Source organism: Lithobates pipiens, unplaced genomic scaffold (assembly GCF_037356315.1).
Source record: "Lithobates pipiens isolate NorthernLeopardFrog02 unplaced genomic scaffold, aLitPip1_a1.2 Scaffold_47, whole genome shotgun sequence".
NCBI classification, from domain to species: Eukaryota; Metazoa; Chordata; class Amphibia; order Anura; family Ranidae; genus Lithobates; species Lithobates pipiens.
Window position 1 is genome coordinate 5,303,466 of NW_027507871.1, and position 20,536 is coordinate 5,324,001.

At 55.2% G+C, this 20,536-nt stretch overlaps 1 protein-coding gene across 1 annotated transcript in view; it reads left to right on the forward strand.

The window, feature by feature from the left end:
* The window catches only part of RBP5 (retinol binding protein 5), a 31,243-nt gene extending 11,127 nt beyond the window's left edge, over positions 1-20,116 (forward strand). Inside the window, exons 2-4 of the mRNA XM_077467140.1 lie at positions 132-310; positions 16,509-16,610; positions 19,974-20,116. Of these exons, the coding sequence (XP_077323266.1) occupies positions 132-310; positions 16,509-16,610; positions 19,974-20,027 (335 nt within the window). The 3' untranslated portion in view covers positions 20,028-20,116. The remainder of the gene's footprint in view (positions 1-131; positions 311-16,508; positions 16,611-19,973) is intronic.
* Positions 20,117-20,536: the final 420 nt, after the last annotated feature.

Sequence of the window (20,536 nt, forward strand, 5' to 3'; positions counted from 1 at the left end):
TTTTTCCACATTCACCTTTTTTGGTCCAGTTGGTGTTTAGTTATTGTAATGTGGACTGAGCGCTAAAGTTACTGCACCCCAGAGAATCTCAGGTACCCCTAAATTAAGTCCGACTTTGTCTCTCATTCTAGATGTTAATATGGCCTTGCGGAAAATCGTGCTTCTGCTGAAACCGGAGAAAGAATTTGTGGTGGACGGGAACCACATGAAAATCAAGACGCTCAGCACCTTCAAAAACTACATCATGGACTTCACCTTGGGCGAGGAGTTTGAAGAGAACCTGGCCATCATTGATGGGCGAATCTGCAGGGTAAGATACACGGGAGGGGACCATTCACACCTTCTACGAAGATGATAGTTGGCCAATCTGCCTAATTCTTGAAAGATTAGTCAACAATCTCATTTTTAGTAGATGGTGGAGGACGCCTCCTGACCAACTCCTCTCAAGTGGATTGCCGTACTGACTCCGCCTCCAGAAACCCCACCTCTCAGAAGGCGGGCTCTGTGAAATGTGTGACACAGCAGTGCCCACTCACAGGGCATAGTGACCAGTGCCGCCGGGACAAGGTCATCTAGAGCCCTGGGCAAACATGCCAAACTGCCCCCCCCCCCAAGATGTATGAGTATTATATGTCAGCAAAAATTCCCCCCCAAAAAATGTAACACAAATCTGCTTGCTTACCCCCTAAGCATTAATTCCCCCCCTCCCAAGAACAAATCTTTGTCCCCCCCAAAACAAAGGCCCCCCTCAAAAAAAACACTCCTCCTAGCACAAATCTTCTACCCCTCAAATGTCCCCTCCAAGTACACATCCTCTCCCCCCCATCCCAAATCCCACATCCCAGCACAAATAAATTTCCCCCCAATTCCCTCTCCTAGCACAAACGCCCCCCCCCCCCCCAAAAAAAATAGTTTCCCTTACTAGCACAAATCTCCACCCCTCCCCCCCACCATATCACCTCATCTAGCACAAACTCCCCAAATCCCTCTCCTAACACAAATCCTCTTCTCCCATCCCCCTCCCAACACAAATCCCCCCAAATCACCCAGCGCTTTCACCCAAATTTACCCTCCTAGAATGATTCATACCCCTTACCACCGCCCCTCCAAACACAAATCCCCTCCCCTCCAATCTCCTCACAGCACCCCCCCCACCTCACATGATGTGCCACAGAGCCCAGGGCAGCCGTCCCTCCCGCCCGCCCCTTGCTCCTGCCCTGGTAGCGACTACGGGTCCCACAATTCAGGGAAGTAAATGTACAAAACTTCAAGATGCTTCAGATTAATAGAAGGAGAAAGAAACAATTCCAATACAACATGGGAATGGGGATATGATTTTATATTGTGACCAAAGATATACTCAGCACTGCACATGATTAGGCTCTTTATGAATATTAGCAGTGGCGGCCCATAATGCAGGGCGCACGGGCACCACCCCCCTAATCCATGCGTCCGGCCTCCTAGTTTACATGAAGGACGCACAGGCACCACCCCCCTAATCCATGCGTCCGCCCCCCAAATCTACATGAAAGATGCACGGGCACCACCCCCCTAATCCATGCGTCCGGGCCCCTAGTTTACAAGAAGGACGCACAGGCACCACCCCCCTAATCCATGCGTAAGGCCCCCAAATCTACATGAAAGATGCACGGGCACCACCCCCCTAATCCATGCGTCCGGGCCCCTAGTTTACATGAAGGACGCACAGGCACCACCCCCCTAATCCATGCGTCCGGCCCCCTAGTCTACATGCAGGGCGCACGGACACCGCCCCCCTAATCCATGCGTCCGGCCCCCTAGTCTACATGAAGGACGAACAGTCCCACCTCCCTAATCCATGCGTCCGGGTCCCTAATCTACATGAAAGACGCATGGGCACCGCCCCCCTAATCCACGTGTCCGGCCCCCTAGTCTACATGAAGGACGAACAGTCCTACCCCCCTAATCCATGCGTCCGGCCCCCTAGTCTACATGAAGGACGAACAATCCCACCCCCCTAATCCATGCGTCCGGCCCCCTAGTATACATGAAGGATGCATGGGCACCGCCCCCCTAATCCATGCGTCCGGCCCCCTAATCTACATGAAAGACGCACGGCCACCACCCCCCTAATCCATGCGTCCGGGCCCCTAGTTTACATGAAGGACGCACAGGCACCACCCCCTAATCCATGCATCCGGCCCCCTAATCTACATGAAGGATGAACGGTCCTTCATGTAGGGCCTGTGATGGTGTGGGGGATGGGATATCACCGGTTCAGGCTGGTGGTGGGGGTGTAATGGTGTGGGGGATGGGATATCACTGGTTCAGGCTGGTGGTGGGGGTGTAATGGTGTGGGGGATGGGGTATCACCGGTTCAGGCTGGTGGTGGGGGTGTAATGGTGTGGGGGATGGGATATCACTGGTTCAGTCTGGTGGTGGGGGTGTAATGGTGTGGGGGATGGGATATCACCGGTTCAGGCTGGTGGTGGGGGTGTAATGGTGAGGGGGATGGGATATCACCGGTTCAGGCTGGTGGTGGGGGGTGTAATGGTGTGGGGGATGGGATATCACCGGTTCAGGCTGGTGGTGGGGGTGTAATGGTGTGGGGGATGGGGTATCACCGGTTCAGGCTGGTGGTGGGGGGTGTAATGGTGTGGGGGATGGGATATCACCGGTTCAGGCTGGTGGTGGGGGTGTAATGGTGTGGGGGGATGGGATATCACCGGTTCAGGCTGGTGGTGGGGGTGTAATGGTGTGGGGGATGGGATATCACCGGTTCAGGCTGGTGGTGGGGGTGTAATGGTGTGGGGGGATGGGATATCACCGGTTCAGGCTGGTGGTGGGGGTGTAATGGTGTGGGGGATGGGATATCACCAGTTCAGGCTGGTGGTGGGGGTGTAATGGTGCGGGGGGTGGGATATCACCGGTTCAGGCTGGTGGTGGGGGGTGTAATGGTGTGGGGGATGGGGTATCACTGGTTCAGGCTGGTGGTGGGGGTGTAATGGTGTGGGGGATGGGATATCACCGGTTCAGGCTGGTGGTGGGGGTGTAATGGTGTGGGGGATGGGGTATCACTGGTTCAGGCTGGTGGTGGGGGTGTAATGGTGTGGGGGATGGGGTATCACTGGTTCAGGCTGGTGGTGGGGGTGTAATGGTGTGGGGGGATGGGATATCACCGGTTCAGGCTGGTGGTGGGGGTATAATGGTGTGGGGGATGGGGTATCACTGGTTCAGGCTGGTGGTGGGGGTGTAATGGTGTGGGGGATGGGGTATCACTGGTTCAGGCTGGTGGTGGGGGTGTAATGGTGTGGGGGGATGGGATATCACCGGTTCAGGCTGGTGGTGGGGGTGTAATGGTGTGGGGGATGGGATATCACCGGTTCAGGCTGGTGGTGGGGATGTAATGGTGTGGGGGGATGGGATATCACCGGTTCAGGCTGGTGGTGGGGGGTGTAATGGTGTGGGGGATGGGATATCTCCGGTTCAGGCTGGTGGTGGGGGTGTAATGGTGTGGGGGATGGGATATCACCGGTTCAGGCTGGTGGTGGGGGTGTAATGGTGTGGGGGGATGGGATATCACCAGTTCAGGCTGGTGGTGGGGGTGTAATGGTGTGGGGGATGGGATATCACCGGTTCAGGCTGGTGGTGTCATGTAATGGTGTGGGGGATGGGGTATCACCGGTTCAGGCTGGTGGTGGGGGTGTAATGGTGTGGGGGGATGGGATATCACCAGTTCAGGCTGGTGGTGGGGGTGTAATGGTGTGGGGGATGGGATATCACCGGTTCAGGCTGGTGGTGTCATGTAATGGTGTGGGGGATGGGGTATCACCGGTTCAGGCTGGTGGTGGGGGTGTAATGGTGTGGGGGATGGGGTATCACCGGTTCAGGCTGGTGGTGGGGGTGTAATGGTGTGGGGGATGGGATATCACCGGTTCAGGCTGGTGGTGGGGGTGTAATGGTGTGGGGGATGGGGTATCACTGGTTCAGGCTGGTGGTGGGGGTGTAATGGTGTGGGGGATGGGGTATCACCGGTTCAGGCTGGTGGTGGGGGTGTAATGGTGTGGGGGATGGGATATCACCGGTTCAGGCTGGTGGTGGGGGTGTAATGGTGTGGGGGATGGGGTATCACCGGTTCAGGCTGGTGGTGGGGGTGTAATGGTGTGGGGGATGGGGTATCACTGGTTCAGGCTGGTGGTGGGGGTGTAATGGTGTGGGGGATGGGATATCACTGGTTCAGGCTGGTGGTGGGGGTGTAATGGTGTGGGGGATGGGGTATCACCGGTTCAGGCTGGTGGTGGGGGTGTAATGGTGTGGGGGATGGGATATCACTGGTTCAGGCTGGTGGTGGGGGTGTAATGGTGTGGGGGATGGGATATCACCGGTTCAGGCTGGTGGTGGGGGTGTAATGGTGTGGGGGAGGGGGTATCAGCGGTTCAGGCTGGTGGTGGGGGTGTAATGGTGTGGGGGATGGGATATCACCGGTTCAGGCTGGTGGTGGGGGGTGTAATGGTGTGGGGGATGGGGTATCACTGGTTCAGGCTGGTGGTGGGGGTGTAATGGTGGGGGGGGTGGGGTATCACCGGTTCAGGCTGGTGGTGGGGGGTGTAATGGTGTGGGGGATGGGGTATCACTGGTTCAGGCTGGTGGTGGGGGTGTAATGGTGGGGGGGGTGGGGTATCACCGGTTCAGGCTGGTGGTGGGGGTGTAATGGTGTGGGGGATGGGATATCACCGGTTCAGGCTGGTGGTGGGGGTGTAATGGTGTGGGGGATGGGGTATCACCGGTTCAGGCTGGTGGTGGGGGTGTAATGGTGTGGGGGATGGGGTATCACCAGTTCAGGCTGGTGGTGGGGGTGTAATGGTGTGGGGGATGGGGTATCACCAGTTCAGGCTGGTGGTGGGGGTGTAATGGTGTGGGGGATGGGGTATCACCGGTTCAGGCTGGTGATGGGGGTGTAATGGTGTGGGGGATGGGGTATCACCGGTTCAGGCTGGTGGTGGGGGTGTAATGGTGTGGGGGATGGGGTATCACCGGTTCAGGCTGGTGGTGGGGGTGTAATGGTGTGGGGGATGGGGTATCACTGGTTCAGGCTGGTGGTGGGGGTGTAATGGTGTGGGGGATGGGATATCACTGGTTCAGGCTGGTGGTGGGGGTGTAATGGTGTGGGGGATGGGGTATCACCGGTTCAGGCTGGTGGTGGGGGTGTAATGGTGTGGGGGATGGGATATCACTGGTTCAGGCTGGTGGTGGGGGTGTAATGGTGTGGGGGATGGGATATCACCGGTTCAGGCTGGTGGTGGGGGGTGTAATGGTGTGGGGGATGGGATATCACCAGTTCAGGCTGGTGGTGGGAATGTAATGGTGTGGGGGGATGGGGTATCACCGGTTCAGGCTGGTGGTGGGGGTGTAATGGTGTGGGGGATGGGATATCACCGGTTCAGGCTGGTGGTGGGGGTGTAATGGTGTGGGGGATGGGATATCACCGGTTCAGGTTGGTGGTGGGGGTGTAATGGTGTGGGGGATGGGATATCACCGGTTCAGGCTGGTGGTGGGGGTGTAATGGTGTGGGGGATGGGATATCACCGGTTCAGGCTGGTGGTGGGGGTGTAATGGTGTGGGGGATGGGATATCACCGGTTCAGGCTGGTGGTGGGGGTGTAATGGTGTGGGGGATGGGATATCACCGGTTCAGGTTGGTGGTGGGGGTGTAATGGTGTGGGGGATGGGATATCACCGGTTCAGGCTGGTGGTGGGGGTGTAATGGTGCGGGGGATGGGGTATCACAGGTTCAGGCTGGTGGTGGGGGTGTAATGGTGTGGGGGATGGGGTATCACCGGTTCAGGCTGGTGGTGGGGGTGTAATGGTGTGGGGGATGGGATATCACCGGTTCAGGCTGGTGGTGGGGGTGTAATGGTGTGGGGGATGGGATATCACCGGTTCAGGCTGGTGGTGGGGGTGTAATGGTGTGGGGGATGGGATATCACCGGTTCAGGCTGGTGGTGGGGGTGTAATGGTGTGGGGGATGGGATATCACCGGTTCAGGCTGGTGGTGGGGGTGTAATGGTGTGGGGGATGGGATATCACCGGTTCAGGTTGGTGGTGGGGGTGTAATGGTGTGGGGGATGGGATATCACCGGTTCAGGCTGGTGGTGGGGGTGTAATGGTGCGGGGGATGGGGTATCACAGGTTCAGGCTGGTGGTGGGGGTGTAATGGTGTGGGGGATGGGGTATCACCGGTTCAGGCTGGTGGTGGGGGTGTAATGGTGTGGGGGATGGGATATCACCGGTTCAGGCTGGTGGTGGGGGTGTAATGGTGTGGGGGATGGGGTATCACCGGTTCAGGCTGGTGGTGGGGGTGTAATGGTGTGGGGGATGGGGTATCACTGGTTCAGGCTGGTGGTGGGGGTGTAATGGTGTGGGGGATGGGGTATCACCGGTTCAGGCTGGTGGTGGGGGTGTAATGGTGTGGGGGATGGGGTATCACCGGTTCAGGCTGATGGTGGGAGTGTAATGGTGTGGGGGATGGGGTATCACCGGTTCAGGCTGGTGGTGGGTGTGTAATGGTGTGGGGGATGGGGTATCATCGGTTCAGGCTGGTGGTGGGGGGTGTAATGGTGTGGGGGATGGGATATCACCAGTTCAGGCTGGTGGTGGGGGTGTAATGGTGTGGGGGATGGGATATCACCAGTTCAGGCTGGTGGTGGGGGTGTAATGGTGTGGGGGATGGGGTATCACCGGTTCAGGCTGGTGGTGGGGGTGTAATGGTGTGGGGGATGGGGTATCACCGGTTCAGGCTGATGGTGGGAGTGTAATGGTGTGGGGGATGGGGTATCACCGGTTCAGGCTGGTGGTGGGGGTGTAATGGTGTGGGGGATGGGATATCACCAGTTCAGGCTGGTGGTGGGGGTGTAATGGTGTGGGGGATGGGATATCACCGGTTCAGGCTGGTGGTGGGGGGTGTAATGGTGTGGGGGATGGGGTATCACCGGTTCAGGCTGGTGGTGGGGGTGTAATGGTGTGGGGGATGGGGTATCACTGGTTCAGGCTGGTGGTGGGGGTGTAATGGTGGGGGGGGTGGGGTATCACCGGTTCAGGCTGGTGGTGGGGGGTGTAATGGTGTGGGGGATGGGGTATCACTGGTTCAGGCTGGTGGTGGGGGTGTAATGGTGGGGGGGTGGGGTATCACCGGTTCAGGCTGGTGGTGGGGGTGTAATGGTGTGGGGGATGGGATATCACCGGTTCAGGCTGGTGGTGGGGGTGTAATGGTGTGGGGGATGGGATATCACCGGTTCAGGCTGGTGGTGGGGGTGTAATGGTGTGGGGGATGGGATATCACCGGTTCAGGCTGGTGGTGGGGGTGTAATGGTGTGGGGGATGGGGTATCACTGGTTCAGGCTGGTGGTGGGGGTGTAATGGTGTGGGGGATGGGGTATCACCGGTTCAGGCTGGTGGTGGGGGTGTAATGGTGTGGGGGATGGGGTATCACCGGTTCAGGCTGGTGGTGGGGGTGTAATGGTGTGGGGGATGGGGTATCACCAGTTCAGGCTGGTGGTGGGGGTGTAATGGTGTGGGGGATGGGATATCCCCGGTTCAGGCTGGTGGTGGGGGTGTAATGGTGTGGGGGATGGGGTATCACCAGTTCAGGCTGGTGGTGGGGGTGTAATGGTGTGGGGGATGGGGTATCACCGGTTCAGGCTGGTGATGGGGGTGTAATGGTGTGGGGGATGGGGTATCATCGGTTCAGGCTGGTGGTGGGGGTGTAATGGTGTGGGGGATGGGATATCACCGGTTCAGGCTGGTGGTGGGGGTGTAATGGTGTGGGGGATGGGATATCACCGGTTCAGGCTGGTGGTGGGGGTGTAATGGTGTGGGGGATGGGATATCACCGGTTCAGGCTGGTGGTGGGGGTGTAATGGTGTGGGGGATGGGATATCACCGGTTCAGGCTGGTGGTGGGGGTGTAATGGTGTGGGGGATGGGGTATCACTGGTTCAGGCTGGTGGTGGGGGTGTAATGGTGTGGGGGATGGGATATCACCGGTTCAGGCTGGTGGTGGGGGTGTAATGGTGTGGGGGATGGGGTATCACCAGTTCAGGCTGGTGGTGGGGGTGTAATGGTGTGGGGGATGGGATATCACCAGTTCAGGCTGGTGGTGGGGGTGTAATGGTGTGGGGGATGGGGTATCACCGGTTCAGGCTGGTGATGGGGGTGTAATGGTGTGGGGGATGGGGTATCACCGGTTCAGGCTGGTGATGGGGGTGTAATGGTGCGGGGGATGGGGTATCACCGGTTCAGGCTGGTGGTGGGGGTGTAATGGTGTGGGGGATGGGGTATCATCAGTTCAGGCTGGTGGTGGGGGTGTAATGGTGTGGGGGATGGGATATCACCGGTTCAGGCTGGTGGTGGGGGTGTAATGGTGTGGGGGATGGGGTATCACCAGTTCAGGCTGGTGGTGGGGGTGTAATGGTGTGGGGGATGGGGTATCACCGGTTCAGGCTGGTGATGGGGGTGTAATGGTGTGGGGGATGGGGTATCACCGGTTCAGGCTGGTGGTGGGGGTGTAATGGTGTGGGGGATGGGATATCACCGGTTCAGGCTGGTGGCGGGGGTGTAATGGTGCGGGGGAGGGGGTATCAGCGGTTCAGGCTGGTGGTGGGGGTGTAATGGTGTGGGGAATGGGATATCACCGGTTCAGGCTGGTGGTGGGGGGTGTAATGGTGTGGGGGATGGGGTATCACTGGTTCAGGCTGGTGGTGGGGGTGTAATGGTGTGGGGGATGGGGTATCACCGGTTCAGGCTGGTGGTGGGGATGTAATGGTGTGGGGGATGGGATATCACCGGTTCAGGCTGGTGGTGGGGGTGTAATGGTGTGGGGGATGGGGTATCACCGGTTCAGGCTGGTGATGGGGGTGTAATGGTGTGGGGGATGGGGTATCACCGGTTCAGGCTGGTGATGGGGGTGTAATGGTGCGGGGGATGGGGTATCACCGGTTCAGGCTGGTGGTGGGGGTGTAATGGTGTGGGGGATGGGGTATCATCAGTTCAGGCTGGTGGTGGGGGTGTAATGGTGTGGGGGATGGGATATCACCGGTTCAGGCTGGTGGTGGGGGTGTAATGGTGTGGGGGATGGGGTATCACCAGTTCAGGCTGGTGGTGGGGGTGTAATGGTGTGGGGGATGGGGTATCACCAGTTCAGGCTGGTGGTGGGGGTGTAATGGTGTGGGGGATGGGGTATCACCGGTTCAGGCTGGTGATGGGGGTGTAATGGTGTGGGGGATGGGGTATCACCGGTTCAGGCTGGTGATGGGGGTGTAATGGTGCGGGGGATGGGGTATCACCGGTTCAGGCTGGTGGTGGGGGTGTAATGGTGTGGGGGATGGGGTATCACTGGTTCAGGCTGGTGATGGGGGTGTAATGGTGTGGGGGATGGGATATCACCGGTTCAGGCTGGTGGTGGGGGTGTAATGGTGTGGGGGATGGGGTATCACTGGTTCAGGCTGGTGGTGGGGGTGTAATGGTGTGGGGGATGGGATATCACCGGTTCAGGCTGGTGGTGGGGGTGTAATGGTGTGGGGGATGGGGTATCACCAGTTCAGGCTGGTGGTGGGGGTGTAATGGTGTGGGGGATGGGATATCACCGGTTCAGGCTGGTGATGGGGGTGTAATGGTGCGGGGGATGGGGTATCACCGGTTCAGGCTGGTGGTGGGGGTGTAATGGTGTGGGGGATGGGGTATCACCAGTTCAGGCTGGTGGTGGGGGTGTAATGGTGTGGGGGATGGGGTATCACCGGTTCAGGCTGGTGATGGGGGTGTAATGGTGCGGGGGATGGGGTATCACCGGTTCAGGCTGGTGGTGGGGGTGTAATGGTGTGGGGGATGGGATATCACCGGTTCAGGCTGGTGGTGGGGGTGTAATGGTGTGGGGGATGGGGTATCATCAGTTCAGGCTGGTGGTGGGGGTGTAATGGTGTGGGGGATGGGATATCACCGGTTCAGGCTGGTGGTGGGGGTGTAATGGTGTGGGGGATGGGGTATCACCAGTTCAGGCTGGTGGTGGGGGTGTAATGGTGTGGGGGATGGGGTATCACCGGTTCAGGCTGGTGATGGGGGTGTAATGGTGTGGGGGATGGGGTATCACCGGTTCAGGCTGGTGGTGGGGGTGTAATGGTGTGGGGGATGGGATATCACCGGTTCAGGCTGGTGGCGGGGGTGTAATGGTGTGGGGAATGGGATATCACCGGTTCAGGCTGGTGGTGGGGGGTGTAATGGTGTGGGGGATGGGGTATCACTGGTTCAGGCTGGTGGTGGGGGTGTAATGGTGTGGGGGATGGGGTATCACCGGTTCAGGCTGGTGGTGGGGATGTAATGGTGTGGGGGATGGGATATCACCGGTTCAGGCTGGTGGTGGGGGTGTAATGGTGTGGGGGATGGGGTATCACCGGTTCAGGCTGGTGATGGGGGTGTAATGGTGTGGGGGATGGGGTATCACCGGTTCAGGCTGGTGATGGGGGTGTAATGGTGCGGGGGATGGGGTATCACCGGTTCAGGCTGGTGGTGGGGGTGTAATGGTGTGGGGGATGGGGTATCATCAGTTCAGGCTGGTGGTGGGGGTGTAATGGTGTGGGGGATGGGATATCACCGGTTCAGGCTGGTGGTGGGGGTGTAATGGTGTGGGGGATGGGGTATCACCAGTTCAGGCTGGTGGTGGGGGTGTAATGGTGTGGGGGATGGGGTATCACCGGTTCAGGCTGGTGATGGGGGTGTAATGGTGTGGGGGATGGGGTATCACCGGTTCAGGCTGGTGATGGGGGTGTAATGGTGCGGGGGATGGGGTATCACCGGTTCAGGCTGGTGGTGGGGGTGTAATGGTGTGGGGGATGGGGTATCATCGGTTCAGGCTGGTGGTGGGGTGTAATGGTGTGGGGGATGGGGTATCACCGGTTCAGGCTGGTGGTGGGGGTGTAATGGTGAGGGGGATGGGGTATCACCGGTTCAGGCTGGTGGTGGGGGTGTAATGGTGTGGGGGATGGGATATCACCGGTTCAGGCTGGTGGTGGGGGTGTAATGGTGTGGGGGATGGGATATCACCGGTTCAGGCTGGTGGTGGGGGTGTAATGGTGTGGGGGATGGGGTATCACCAGTTCAGGCTGGTGGTGGGGGTGTAATGGTGTGGGGGATGGGGTATCACCGGTTCAGGCTGGTGATGGGGGTGTAATGGTGTGGGGGATGGGATATCAACGGTTCAGGCTGGTGGTGGGGGTGTAATGGTGTGGGGGATGGGATATCACCGGTTCAGGCTGGTGGTGGGGGTGTAATGGTGTGGGGGATGGGATATCACCGGTTCAGGCTGGTGGTGGGGGTGTAATGGTGCGGGGGATGGGGTATCACCGGTTCAGGCTGGTGGTGGGGGTGTAATGGTGTGGGGGATGGGGTATCACCGGTTCAGGCTGGTGATGGGGGTGTAATGGTGTGGGGGATGGGGTATCACCGGTTCAGGCTGGTGGTGGGGGTGTAATGGTGTGGGGGATGGGGTATCACCGGTTCAGGCTGGTGGTGGGGTTGTAATGGTGCGGGGGATGGGGTATCACCGGTTCAGGCTGGTGGTGGGGGTGTAATGGTGTGGGGGATGGGGTATCACCGGTTCAGGCTGGTGGTGGGGGTGTAATGGTGCGGGGGATGGGGTATCACCGGTTCAGGCTGGTGGTGGGGGTGTAATGGTGTGGGGGATGGGGTATCATCAGTTCAGGCTGGTGGTGGGGGTGTAATGGTGTGGGGGATGGGGTATCACCGGTTCAGGCTGGTGGTGGGGGTGTAATGGTGTGGGGGATGGGATATCACCGGTTCAGGCTGGTGATGGGGGTGTAATGGTGTGGGGGATGGGGTATCACTGGTTCAGGCTGGTGGTGAGGGTGTAATGGTGTGGGGGATGGGGTATCACCGGTTCAGGCTGGTGGTGGGGTTGTAATGGTGCGGGGGATGGGGTATCACCGGTTCAGGCTGGTGGTGGGGGTGTAATGGTGTGGGGGATGGGGTATCACCGGTTCAGGCTGGTGGTGGGGGTGTAATGGTGCGGGGGATGGGGTATCACCGGTTCAGGCTGGTGGTGGGGGTGTAATGGTGCGGGGGATGGGGTATCATCAGTTCAGGCTGGTGGTGGGGGTGTAATGGTGTGGGGGATGGGGTATCACCGGTTCAGGCTGGTGGTGGGGGTGTAATGGTGTGGGGGATGGGGTATCACCGGTTCAGGCTGGTGGTGGGGGTGTAATGGTGTGGGGGATGGGGTATCACTGGTTCAGGCTGGTGGTGGGGGTGTAATGGTGTGGGGGATGGGATATCACCGGTTCAGGCTGGTGGTGGGGGTGTAATGGTGTGGGGGATGGGGTATCACCGGTTCAGGCTGGTGGTGGGGGTGTAATGGTGTGGGGGATGGGATATCACCGGTTCAGGCTGGTGGTGGGGGTGTAATGGTGTGGGGGATGGGGTATCACCGGTTCAGGCTGGTGGTGGGGGTGTAATGGTGTGGGGGATGGGGGATGGGATATCACCGGTTCAAGGGGGGACCTAATAAAGGGGCTGGTGAGTGAATATACAATATATTATATAAAAATATAAAGATAGAACAATACAAATTCATGTCTTCTTTTTATATAATGTATACATATAATGAATGTGTGGATATTTGTATCTATATTATATTATATATATTGCCATACATCTCATGCCGCGCTCGCTCTGCACACATCTATGGAGAGCCGTGTAAGAAAACGACCTTCCTGTGGAATATAAATATACATCTTTATCAATATAATATCCCCTCCCCCTCCCCCACCCCCCATTATATCCTTCCAGAGCAACAAGACTGCACTGCAATCCTTCCCTTGTACTACACTGACCCCTGCTGGCGACGATCAGAAATCCCTCCGGAGTCCTTTTTTTTATAAAGGGCGGAATTAATATCTGGCCATCTTTTCATTGGAAGCATCGTTCCCCATTGTGCCATCTACAGATATAGAATAGCAACCGATAAAAAGCCACACACACGTTACAATCTGATTGTACGATCCCCTTTAGATCCGTCAAGCGCAGGGCCTGGTGGCCTGCCCGACTGGATACAAATCGATTGGACTAGGTGAGTCATTACATCGTTTTGATGGATCTAAATTTGAATGATTGGCCAGATTGTAGCAATCATGTAATGACCCACCTCGTCCAATCAATTTGTATCCAATCGGGGCACTTGGGGTCACCAAGTTCTCCATCAAATCTGAGAATAATAAATATTGTCTAAATCCATTCATCGTGAGTCTTCTTCCCGGGATTTCGGTGATCTTTGTGTATTTCCCCCCAGATCTGTGCCGTCATCCAGTGTGATAAAGACCGCCCACAGCTGCTCCCTATCCTTGAGATGGGTGACTGGTCTTGTCTCCGCCCCTCCTGTAGTTTTCTGTAGTGGGTGGAGCCTGTTGGGCCCCTCCCACAGCTGCTCTCTCTCCTTGAGATGGGTGACTGGTCTTGTCTCCGCCCCTCCTGTAGTTTTCTGTAGTGGGTGGAGCCTGCTGGGCGCCTCCCACAGCTGCTCTCTCTCCTTGAGATGGGTGACTGGTCTTGTCTCCGCCCCTCCTGTAGTTTTCTGTAGTGGGTGGAGCCTGTTGGGCCCCTCCCACAGCTGCTCTCTCTCCTTGAGATGGGTGACTGGTCTTGTCTCCGCCCCTCCTGTAGTTTTCTGTAGTGGGTGGAGCCTGCTGGGCGCCTCCCACAGCTGCTCTCTCTCCTTGAGATGGGTGACTGGTCTTGTCTCCGCCCCCATCCTGTAGTTTTCTGTAGTGGGTGGAGCCTGCTGGGCCCCTCCCACAGCTGCTCTCTCTCCTTGAGATGGGTGACTGGTCTTGTCTCCGCCCCCATCCTGTAGTTTTCTGTAGTGGGTGGAGCCTGCTGGGCCCCTCCCACAGCTGCTCTCTCTCCTTGAGATGGGTGACTGGTCTTGTCTCCACCCCCATCCTGTAGTTTTCTATAGTAGGTGGAGCCTGCTGGGCGCCTCCCACAGCTGCTCTCTCTCCTTGAGATGAGTGACTGGTCTTGTCTCCACCCCCATCCTGTAGTTTTCTGTAATGGGTGGAGCCTGCTGGGCGCCTCCCACAGCTGCTCTCTCTCCTTGAGATGGGTGACTGGTCTTGTCTCCGCCCCCCTCCTGTAGTTTTCTGTAGTGGGTGGAGCCTGTTGGGCCCCTCCCACAGCTGCTCTCTCTCCTTGAGATGGGTGACTGGTCTTGTCTCCACCCCTCCTGTAGTTTTCTGTAGTGGGTGGAGCCTGCTCGGCCCCTCCCACAGCTGCTCTCTCTCCTTGAGCTGGGTGACTGGTCTTGTCTCCGCCCCCATCCTGTAGTTTTCTGTAGTGGGTGGAGCCTGTTGGGCCCCTCCCACAGCTGTTCTCTCTCCTTGAGATGGGTGACTGGTCTTGTCTCCGCCCCCCTCCTGTAGTTTTCTGTAGTGGGTGGAGCCTGCTGGGCGCCTCCCACAGCTGCTCTCTCTCCTTGAGATGGGTGACTGGTCTTGTCTCCGCCCCCATCCTGTAGTTTTCTGTAGTGGGTGGAGCCTGCTGGGCCCCTCCCACAGCTGCTCTCTCTCCTTGAGATGGGTGACTGGTCTTGTCTCCGCCCCCATCCTGTAGTTTTCTGTAGTGGGTGGAGCCTGCTGGGCCCCTCCCACAGCTGCTCTCTCTCCTTGAGATGGGTGACTGGTCTTGTCTCCACCCCCATCCTGTAGTTTTCTATAGTAGGTGGAGCCTGCTGGGCGCCTCCCACAGCTGCTCTCTCTCCTTGAGATGAGTGACTGGTCTTGTCTCCACCCCCATCCTGTAGTTTTCTGTAATGGGTGGAGCCTGCTGGGCGCCTCCCACAGCTGCTCTCTCTCCTTGAGATGGGTGACTGGTCTTGTCTCCGCCCCCCTCCTGTAGTTTTCTGTAGTGGGTGGAGCCTGTTGGGCCCCTCCCACAGCTGCTCTCTCTCCTTGAGATGGGTGACTGGTCTTGTCTCCACCCCTCCTGTAGTTTTCTGTAGTGGGTGGAGCCTGCTCGGCCCCTCCCACAGCTGCTCTCTCTCCTTGAGCTGGGTGACTGGTCTTGTCTCCGCCCCCATCCTGTAGTTTTCTGTAGTGGGTGGAGCCTGTTGGGCCCCTCCCACAGCTGTTCTCTCTCCTTGAGATGGGTGACTGGTCTTGTCTCCGCCCCCCTCCTGTAGTTTTCTGTAGTGGGTGGAGCCTGCTGGGCGCCTCCCACAGCTGCTCTCTCTCCTTGAGATGGGTGACTGGTCTTGTCTCCACCCCCATCCTGTAGTTTTCTGTAGTGGGTGGAGCCTGCTGGGCGCCTCCCACAGCTGCTCTCTCTCTTTGAGATGGGTGACTGGTCTTGTCTCCACCCCCATCCTGTAGTTTTCTGTAGTGGGTGGAGCCTGCTGGGCCCCTCCCACAGCTGCTCTCTCTCCTTGAGATGGGTGACTGGTCTTGTCTCCACCCCCATCCTGTAGTTTTCTGTAGTGGGTGGAGCTTGCTGGGCCCCTCCCACAGCTGCTCTCTTTCCTTGAGATGGGTGACTGGTCTTGTCTCCACCCCCATCCTGTAGTTTTCTGTAGTGGGTGGAGCTTGCTGGGCCCCTCCCACAGCTGCTCTCTTTCCTTGAGATGGGTGACTGGTCTTGTCTCCACCCCCCTCCTGTAGTGGGTGGAGCCTGTTGGGCCCCTCCCACCACTGCTCTCTCTCCTTGAGATGGGTGACTGGTCTTGTCTCCACCCCCATCCTGTAGTTTTCTGTAGTGGGTGGAGCCTGCTGGGCCCCTCCCACAGCTGCTCTCTCTCCTTGAGATGGGTGACTGGTCTTGTCTCCGCCCCCATCCTGTAGTTTTCTGTAGTGGGTGGAGCCTGCTGGGCCCCTCCCACAGCTGCTCTCTCTCCTTGAGCTGAGTGACTGGTCTTGTCTCCGCCCCCATCCTGTAGTTTTCTGTAGTGGGTGGAGCCTGTTGGGCCCCTCCCACAGCTGCTCTCTCTCCTTGTGCAGGGTGACTGGTCTTGTCTCTGCCCCCTCCTGTTTTCTGTAGTGAGTGGAGCCTGCTTGGCCCCTCCCACAGCTGCTCTCTCTCCTTAAGATTGGGTGACTGGTCTTGTCTCCACCCCGCCTGTAGTTTTCTGCAGTGGGTGGAGCCTGTAGACAAGTGTCATTTCTTCAGTGTTGTCACATGAAAAGAAAAGATTTCCGCAAATGTGGGGGTGTACTTACTTTTGTCAGATACTGCATATGTATATATATATATATATATAATGTATACTGTAAATATAAAATGTTTGGGGGTAATTTTCTCGTGATAAATACCGATTTCAACTTTTAAACATAAAGTTCCAGAAAAGGGGCGGGACTTCCGGTGGATATATGGGGAAATGTCCATGTATTGTAGCGATGCACTGCGTTTTTTTTTTTTAGGTATCCCCCAACTCTCTAGTTACCCTTTTACCCCCCTCTCTCTCTCTCTCTCTCTCTATCAGACCACCGTGTTTTGGGAGGGTAACAAGCTGGTGTGCGTTCAGAAAGGCGAGGTGCCGAATCGCGGCTGGAAACAGTGGCTGGAAGGCGACTTGCTGCACGTGGTGAGACCAACTTTATACAAGACATTAAAATAATCCTTTACTATATTTCTACCTAAAGATTCCGAGAACCCTTGAGAGAAGAGAGTTGGGAAAATTCCTAGAGAAGAAAAGAAAGAAAAAAGAGTTTTGGGAGAGGAAGATTAGGAAATGTGAAAAAGGGGTAAAGGCGAGATTGGTAAGGAACAGGATTTGGGGGGAGCTAGGACATAATACTGGGGGGGGCTACACATGTTTCAGGCTGGAGGGATTCAAGGCTTGGAAAGGTGAAGGTTGGCCATGGTTCCCACATTAAGGGGTAAAGGCGAGATTGGTAAGGAACAGGATTTGGGGGGACTAGGACATAATACTGGGGGGCTACATGTGTTTCAGGCTGGAGGGATTCAAGGCTTGGAAAGGCGAAGGTTGGCCATGGTTCCCATATTAAGGGGTAAAGGCGAGATTGGTAAGGAACAGGATTTGGGGGGAGCTAGGACATAATACTGGGGGGGGCTACACGTGTTTCAGGCTGGAGGGATTCCAGGCTTGGAAAGGTGAAGGTTGGCCATGGTTCCCACATTAAGGGGTAAAGGCGAGATTGGTAAGGAACAGGATTTGGGGGGACTAGGACATAATACTGGGGGGCTACACGTATTTCAGGCTGGAGGGATTCAAGGCTTGGAAAGGCGAAGGTTGGCCATGGTTCCCATATTAAGGGGTAAAGGCGAGATTGGTAAGGAACAGGATTTGGGGGGAGCTAGGACATAATACTGGGGGGCTACACATGTTTCAGGCTGGAGGGATTCAAGGCTTGGAAAGGCGAAGGTTGGCCATGGTTCCCATATTAAGGGGTAAAGGCGAGATTGGTAAGGAACAGGATTTGGGGGGACTAGGACATAATACTGGGGGGCTACACGTGTTTCAGGCTGGAGGGATTCGAGGCTTGGAAAGGCAAAGGTTGGCCATGGTTCCCATATTAAGGGGTAAAGGTGAGATTGGTAAGGAACAGGATTTGGGGGGACTAGGACATAATACTGGGGGGCTACACATGTTTCAGGCTGGAAGGATTCAAGGCTTGGAAAGGCGAAGGTCGGCTATGGTTCCCATATTTTTCAAAATGTTGTTTGTGAATCATTTGAGATACCAGATAATTTCTCATTAACCAGTATCACGTTCATCCACTCTTTGACCACGCGGAAACAGTTCATGGGCTTCTTCCAAGCTTTGGCAATCACTTGGGTAGGGTTCAAAATGAAGTTATGTTGCCAGTTTCTGTTGAAGCATGAAAAGACCCGTGACTGTATGGTGCAGAAGAAGCCATCTTTGCACTCTCTGGGACAACTATGTGGAATAAGGTTTGGAAGAGGCCAAACTTTTGGATCTTTAATGACTTTCAGTCCCTGTGACAATGCCCACCATGACTGATAGTGGAGGTAATTCTACAGACAGCCAATAGTTGGCAGGTTATTTAACCTTCATCTACTCTAAAATTAAAATAAAAGGTTTGGCTTTAGATGCACTCTTACGACATTAGCCCAAAGCTTCATCTTGGTAGGAAGAGGAGAAGGTTACATGTTCCACCATACCTGACGGTAGTAGATATCTCCAAGGGTTTCATTGCACGTGATTTCCCCACCACTGATACTCAACTCCTCTCCTCTTCATCGCGTCCATTTAAACCCTTGGAGATATCCCTTACCTCCAAGTATGGTGGAGCATGTAACCTTCTCCCCTTCCTACCAAGATAAAGCACTGGGCTAACTGTGTGGGATAAGGTTTGGAGGAGGCCAAAGCTTTTGGATTTCTCATGACTTTTGGTCCATGTCATGGTCACCATGACTAATAACAAGGATAATTCTACCCAGAAAGGGACACAGACAGCCAAAAGTTGGCAGGGTTTATAACCCTTCTCTACTTTAAAATTAAAAAAATAATGACTTTAATGACCTTAGCCCAATGCTTCATCTTGGTAGGAAGGGGAGAAGATTACATGTTCCACCATACCTGAAGGTAGTAGCTATCCCCAAGGGTTTCAATAGACGTGATTTCCCCACCATTGGTACTCATCTTGTCTGTTCTCCATCACATCCATTAAAACCCTTGGAGATATCCCTTACCTCCAAGTATGGTGGAACATGTAACCTTCTCCTCTTCCTACCAATATAAAGCACTGGGCTAACTGTGTGGAATAAGGTTTGGAGGAGGCCAAAGCTTTTGGATTTCTCATGACTTTTGGTCCCTGTCATGGTCACCATGACTAATAACAAGGATAATTCTACCCAGAAAAGGGACACAGAGAAAATAATTGTCAGGGTGTATAGCCCTTCTCTACTCTAAAATGAAAAGATTTGGCTTTAGGAAGGCTTTAATGATCTTGGCCCAATGCTTCATCTTGGTCGAAAAGGGGAGAAGATTATATGTTCCACCATACCTGAAGGTAGTAGCTTTCCCCAAGGGTTTCAATGGACGTGATTTCCCCACCACTGGTACTCATCTCGTCTGTTCTTCATCACATCCATTAAAACCCTTGGCGATATTCCTTACCTCCAAGTATGGTGGAGCATGTAACCTTCTCCCCTTCCTTCCCTTCTCTACTTCTTTACCCTTCTTTACTCTAAAATGAAATGAAATTGAAAAGATTTGTCTTTAGGAAGGCTTTAATGATCTTGGCCCAATGCTTCATCTTGGTCGAAAGGGGAGAAGATTATATGTTCCACCATACCTGAAGGTAGTAGCTTTCCCCAAGGGTTTCAATGGACGTGATTTTCCCCCCACTGGTACTCATCTTGTCTGTTCTTCATCACATCCATTAAAACCCATGGCGATATCCCTTACCTCCAAGTATGGTGGAGCATGTAACCTTCTCCCCTTCCTTCCCTTCTCTACTTATCTACCCTTCTCTACTCTAAAATTAAATTACATTTAAAAGATTTGTCTTTAGGAAGGCTTTAATGATCTTGGCCCAATGCTTCATCTTGGTTGGAAGGTGAGAAGGTTACCTGCTCCACCATATCAGGAGGTAGTGGATATCTCCAAGGGTTTCAATGGACGTGATGGAGAGCAGAGGAGATGAGTACCAGTGGTCAACTATGTGGAATAAGGTTTGGAGGAGGCCATAACCTTGGAATTTTTCATGACTTGGCTTTAGGTTACACTTTAATGACCTTAGCCCAATACTTCATGTTTGGAGGAAGGGAAGAAGGTTACACGTTCCACCATACCTAAAGGTAGTGGCTATCTCCAAGGGTTTCAATGGATGTGATGGAGAGCAAAGAAGATGAGTATCAGTGATGGTGGGCTTTCAAGAGAACGTATCACTTGCCATGATAACCTGTAAGTCTTAAATTATGAAGTGTGCTACCCAATGACATGATGTTCTCTTTACAGGAACTCACAGCTAGGAATGTGGTGAGCACACAGACCTTCCGGAGGGTCTCGTGAAGAGGACCTGAACCACTACCTCCGTTGTTTTTAATGCATTTATGGATAATTGGCTCTGGAATTGTATATTAAAGTCTAATTTTACTCTATCTGGTGTATCTTCTTTATGATCTGCAAAAAGACCTCAAGAATGAACTAACCCAAGTCCTTATCTACCTTTCCCACAACTAGTAGACTTCTAAAGCCCAAATCCAGCCATGTGGTTCTTTTTTTTTTTTGGAGAGAGCAGGGAAGAGTTACAATGTCTATCTGTTTTTCAATAGTCTTTGAATCTGTTGGAGAGATATTCCCTCACTTCCTGTTTCTGTGATACCAGAACAAGACATAGGAGGGTGCAGTTGTCACCTGAACAGGATGGGGCAGATGTCAAAGAAACATTGTCAGATGAAGACTGTCTAAAAACGGGGTTTGTGTGTTTTCACTGGAGATACTTCCGAGCATTTCATGTATACTTACCAAAATCTCAGCCCTGACAACAGTCTGCCTCAAGCCAATGACAGGGCAGCCTC